Genomic DNA, 5,075 nt, shown 5'->3' on the forward strand with positions numbered 1-5,075 from the left:
CACTGCCTTTTGTGTGTCTAATTTATATTAAAAAGTAGGATTAAAACTAGTTTATTCCACACACATCAATTACCGCCATGTTCTGAGAAAGGGCATTGTTAGTTCCGCAGTATTTGATGGACGAGGAGATGAAGAAGGCCAGGTACCATGATATGTTAAAGGATGAGATACACAAGTTTGTGAACATGTATAGCGGCAAGACATTAGAGGAAATGATAGTATGGCTCATGAGCGGGAGATTGATCTGGAGATTTTGAGGAAGAGGAAGTCGGTTCAGGCGCATGTATCGGAGGGCCTGGATAAGAAGCCCATGGTTGTTGATTCGCGATTGAGAGGCCAGTAAGGTCGGGGCTGCTATGGCAAGTGCGACAAGGCGCACGATGGAGTTTGTAGGATGGGTGGGTCCGGCTACTACCTGTACGGCAAGACTGGTCACTTTAGTACGGATTTCCCCACCACCCAAGCGTCTGATCCGATTTGCTTTCATTGCAATCAGAGGGGATACAAGAAGGCCCATTGTCCGAGTTTGGTGGGAGAAGCAGTGGTAGTACCTGGTCTAGCTACATTGAGGATCACTAACAACTGCCAGGGCAAGGCTGATGTGCCAGTTGTGAGGAGTCGAGCTTTCCAATTGTCAGCCGAGGAGGCCCGTGCAACGCAAGATATAGTTACGGGTATGTATTTTCTACCTATTTCATTTATTGTTCTAATGCTTATGCTTATTATATTTATGATGTTATTTAGGGACGTTCCTAGTGAACGGTGTTCCAGCTTTAGTTCTATTTGATCCGGGCGTCACCCGATCGTTTGTGTCTATTGCGCTTAACAAGAGGTTCGATGACGCTCCAAGGGAGCTTGATTATCCATTAGAGGTAGAGATCACTGACAATCGTCCGGTTCAGGTATCGAGGGTTCATCGGTGTTGTGTTGTGGAGCTATTTAGTGAGCGGTATCTGGTTGATTTGGTTCTTATTCTTTTGCATGAGAGCAAGGTGATCGTGGGGATGGATTGGTTGAGCCCTAATGGGGCGATGATTGATTACGGGAACCAATTAGTCTGGGTTCGAAGCCCAAGTGGGGGAGAACTACGTATTCATGGAGAGGGTGCTCAACGTGGACTGGTTCTCTGTTCAGTTGTGAGAGCTATGAGATACCTACAACATGGTTGTTCTGGTTTTATGGCTTATGTATTGGACACCAAGGACGAGAGAAATAGGATGATTGATGATGTTCTGGTCGTTCGAGAGTATTCACATGTTTTCACAGAGGACTTTCCTGGAGTGTCTCCTAAGAGGCAAGTGGAGTTCTGTATTGATCTGGTTCCAGGTGCGGCTCTGATAGCCAAGGCACTTATTGGTTAGCACTGCCAGAGATGCAAGAGTTGTCTACACAGCTACAAGAGCTGTTAGACAAGGGTGTTATCAGACCGAGTAGTTCACCCTGGGGAGTGTCAATTATGTTTTTAAAGAAAATAGATGGCTCCCATAGGACGTGCATCAATTATCGGGAGCTGAAAAACTAACGGTGCAGAACCGTTATCCGCTTTCGAGGATTGATGATTTGTTCAATCAGTTATAGGGTGCGTCTTGGTTCTCCAAGATTGATCTGCGTTCAGGTTATCACCATATAAGGTTTAGGGATGAGGATGTCTAGAAGACGGCTTTTAGGACTCGTTATGGTCATTATGAGTTCGCAGTGATGCCTTTTAGGCTCACCAATGCACCAACGACGTTCATGGATCTCATGAGAAGACTTTGCACACTGATGCTGAATCGGTCAGTCATTGTGTTTATTTATGTTATCTTTGTCTATTCTAAGACCTATGAGTAGCATGAGGATCATTTGTGAGAATTTTGCAGACTCTGAGGAGGGAGAGGCTAAATGCCAAATTCTCCAAGTGTGAGTTCTGGTTGCACGAGGTGCAATTTCTAGGGCATCTTTTCAATCAAAAGGGTATATTGGTAGATCCGGCAAATATCAAGGCTATGATATAGTGAGAGGTTCCAAGGTCTCCATCCAGCATTTGAAGTTTCCTTGGTTTAACTGGGTATTATTGGAAATTTATTGAGAATTTCTCTAGGATCATAGTTCCATTGACCAGGTTGGAAAAAAAGTCTGTTACTTTCCGTTCGGGGCCTAAGCAGCAGGCGGCGTTTGAGATTTAGAGATGGAAATTACGGGATTTCGTGGCGTATTGTGAGGCTCCGATCTTGACCTTGACAGAGGGTATAGATGATTTCGTGGCGTATTGTGATGCGTCAATTACGGAATTGGGTGTGGTGTTGATGCAGAGGGGACATGTGATTGCTTATGCTTCGAGGCAGTTGAAGCCTCATAAGGCAAAGTATCCTACTCATGATTTAGAGCTGGGGGTGGTGGTTTTTTCCCTCAATATTTGTTGTCAGTACTTGTCTGGGGTACGTTGTATCATTTACACGGACAACAAGAGTTTGAGGTATTTGATGGATTAGCCAAATATGAATATGAGGTAGCGTAGGCGGCTGATGTGGTGAAGGATTATGATTGTGAGATCCTTAATCACCCTAGGAACGCCATTGTGGTGGCCGATGCTCTTAGCCGCAAGGCGGCTGGTACCCCGATTAGGGATGTATGTCTGAGAATGATGTTGATTACCCTACTATATGAGCAAATTCATGAGGATTCGGTTGAGCGTATGAAAGAGGAGCATCAGATCTGTGAGCGTATAGTGGTCCAGGTGTCCTCTTTTGATTATGATAGTCAGGGACTATTGATCGTTCATCAGAGAGTTTGGATTCCATACTTCGGGGGTACGCGGCATATTTTGATGGAGGATGCGCATAAGTCGAAATTGTCTATTCATGCGGGTGAGAAAAAGATGTATAGAGACCTCCGACTTGATTATTGGTGTCCCTGCAATAAGCGGAACATGGCCTGGTATGTAGAGAGGTGCTTGACTTGAAGGAAACTCAAGGCCGATCATCAGCGTCCTCACGGAAAGATGGAGTCGTTGGTGTTGGATTAATGTCTAAGTCCATAACTATATTTGGTATGTACTTGACCCGACCCGGCATGGTCCATTTGGGTTGCACTTCACCGACACAATTTATATGGATAGTCTTTTGAGAATAGTATATTTATGATTTATATTAATATATTATAAGTTCTAATATATTAATATGGAATCATATTATTTAATTAGTATTGATCAAGAATTAATTTAGAATTAATTAAGTGATCAAAAAGAACTAATTAAATATGGACTCTTATATATATGGAATGGGCCAAGTTCATTTAGGTTGGGCTAAGCTTTCATGGATGGTCCATGGAGCTTTTAACCCATGGATCCTATGTAAATGAAAGGTCATGGGTATTAGGGTTTACATGGATGTAACCCTAATCCTCCATAATATATAAAGGGGTCCTTGGCTCACAAAATTGGCACAAGTGTGTGAAGATAAGAGTGGGCCGATTTTAGTGTGCATACATATTCTCTCAAGTTCTTCCAAGGTGTTTTGGTGATTTGTGATTCCATTTGAGGCTTCCACACTATTGGGGCTAAGCTCTTAAAGGTTGAAGACATCAAGCTACATCAAAAGGTATGTCATCTAACTAGAACTTTGTAGTATAGGTGCTTCATAATATGCTAGTTAGGATGAAACCTTGGAATAGTTAATATTTGCATGGATAATAGAGAAAACATAGATCCAAGGTTTATAGGGTTGCATGTACACCATAGGAGTGTAAGAATGCTCAAAACCCAACAGTGGTATCAGAGCCATGGGTTGTTTTCTGTTATATTGATGCAAATGTTTTATTTTCAAGTTGAAAAAAAAGGAAAAAAAACATGACGTTTGTCAAATTTTAAGATAATTACTTGTTTTGTGAAAAACGAATTATTTGTAAAATTTGAATCATTTGTTATATGAGTTGAATTAGGTCAAATTTAGTAAAAGATAAAATGATATGATTATTTTATTAGTTTTAAAAGTTTGATCTAAATGTTTTAAGGAGTTACATATTTTGTCATAAAATTTTAGAGCTCAAAAGTTTTTTTTTAAAGTTGTGATCTTAAGGGTTTTTGAAACTTCCATAAGTTATGGATATGAAAGTTTAAAAAAAAAATTGATTCAAAGTTTTTATGGAGTTACAAAATTTGGTGTTAATGTTTTAAAGAATTCCATAACTTGTTCTTAAGTTATGGAACATGGAAAGTTTCATCATAAAACACCATTAATTCCATAAGTTATGGAATCCAAAGGTTTTCAAGAATTACAAAACGTGCCCTCAAGTTTTGGAATTTGAGAAAAGTTTTTTATGAAAAAAAGGAATTGAATTCTAAAACTCTTGGGTTCATAACTTAAACAATTAATTAAATGGTTTTAATTTTGAGTTTAATAATTGGAATTATGATGTTTTGTTGAATAGTTCAAATTAACTCTTATGGACTTTATTAATAGTTAATTAAAGCGTTTAATTAAAAGAGTATTATTAAATCCATAAATATATGGTTTGAGTTTAATTAAATTAAAAGTCTAGTTTAATTAATAGATTAAACCACCAAGTATTTTAAATGTCTAAAATACACCCTTATACTATTATAATATTAAAAGTTTAATATATTATATGTATAAGAGCAAGTCGTCTTACCATTAGTAGGCCTCATTCACGAAGCCGGTCTATAAGGGGGTATAAGGTTACTGCCTATAAAATGGCAGTTTAATGGGTGTCCACTCTCACTCACCGCTTCCTTGACCGGTGGAGGGTCGTTAGCCGAACAGGTAGGACAAGGACTATAATTCTCCCTTCATTATAAGTATAATGATAAATACTAAGTAAATAAACACTTATAAATTCCCAATCTTAGTTACTTAGGAAAATGTGAATAAGGTGCTAATCCATGAAATTACACTTTGCACTTTGTTTAAGCTGTTAGTGGAGCGTGTGTGGTTAACCGGCACACTAACCTGGACTTAACAAGGTAGGCAAAGGGTAACTTAATGTTTATCATAGTATCGTTGGAGCGTGTGTGGTTAACCGGCACATCGATTGAGGGGTAAATATTAAGGGTACCAAGTATATTTGCATGGTTACTT

General features: G+C 39.3%; 1 protein-coding gene across 1 annotated transcript; it reads left to right on the forward strand.

Annotated features, from left to right (window-relative positions):
- Positions 1–220: 220 nt before the first annotated feature.
- On the forward strand, positions 221–2,165 carry LOC145164569 (uncharacterized). The gene is made up of 3 exons (XM_079083281.1): positions 221–335; positions 745–1,294; positions 2,081–2,165. Exons 1-3 carry the CDS (start codon positions 221–223, stop codon positions 2,163–2,165), a joined length of 750 nt encoding a protein of 249 aa, XP_078939407.1.
- Positions 2,166–5,075: the final 2,910 nt, after the last annotated feature.

This window comes from Lactuca virosa, chromosome 3 (genome assembly GCF_052849685.1).
Source record: "Lactuca virosa cultivar CGN04683 chromosome 3, Lactuca_virosa_CGN04683_v6, whole genome shotgun sequence".
NCBI classification, from domain to species: domain Eukaryota; kingdom Viridiplantae; phylum Streptophyta; class Magnoliopsida; order Asterales; family Asteraceae; genus Lactuca; species Lactuca virosa.

Bases quoted from the DNA above. Each gene is read 5' to 3' on its own strand.
- LOC145164569 (XM_079083281.1), top strand. From the start codon at position 221: ATGGCTCATGAGCGGGAGATTGATCTGGAGATTTTGAGGAAGAGGAAG. The intron at 336-744 runs GCCAGTAAGGTC...GATGTTATTTAG, and splicing joins TGTTGATTCGCGATTGAGAG to GGACGTTCCTAGTGAACGGT. The intron at 1,295-2,080 runs GCAAGTGGAGTT...GAATTTCTCTAG, and splicing joins CCTGGAGTGTCTCCTAAGAG to GATCATAGTTCCATTGACCA.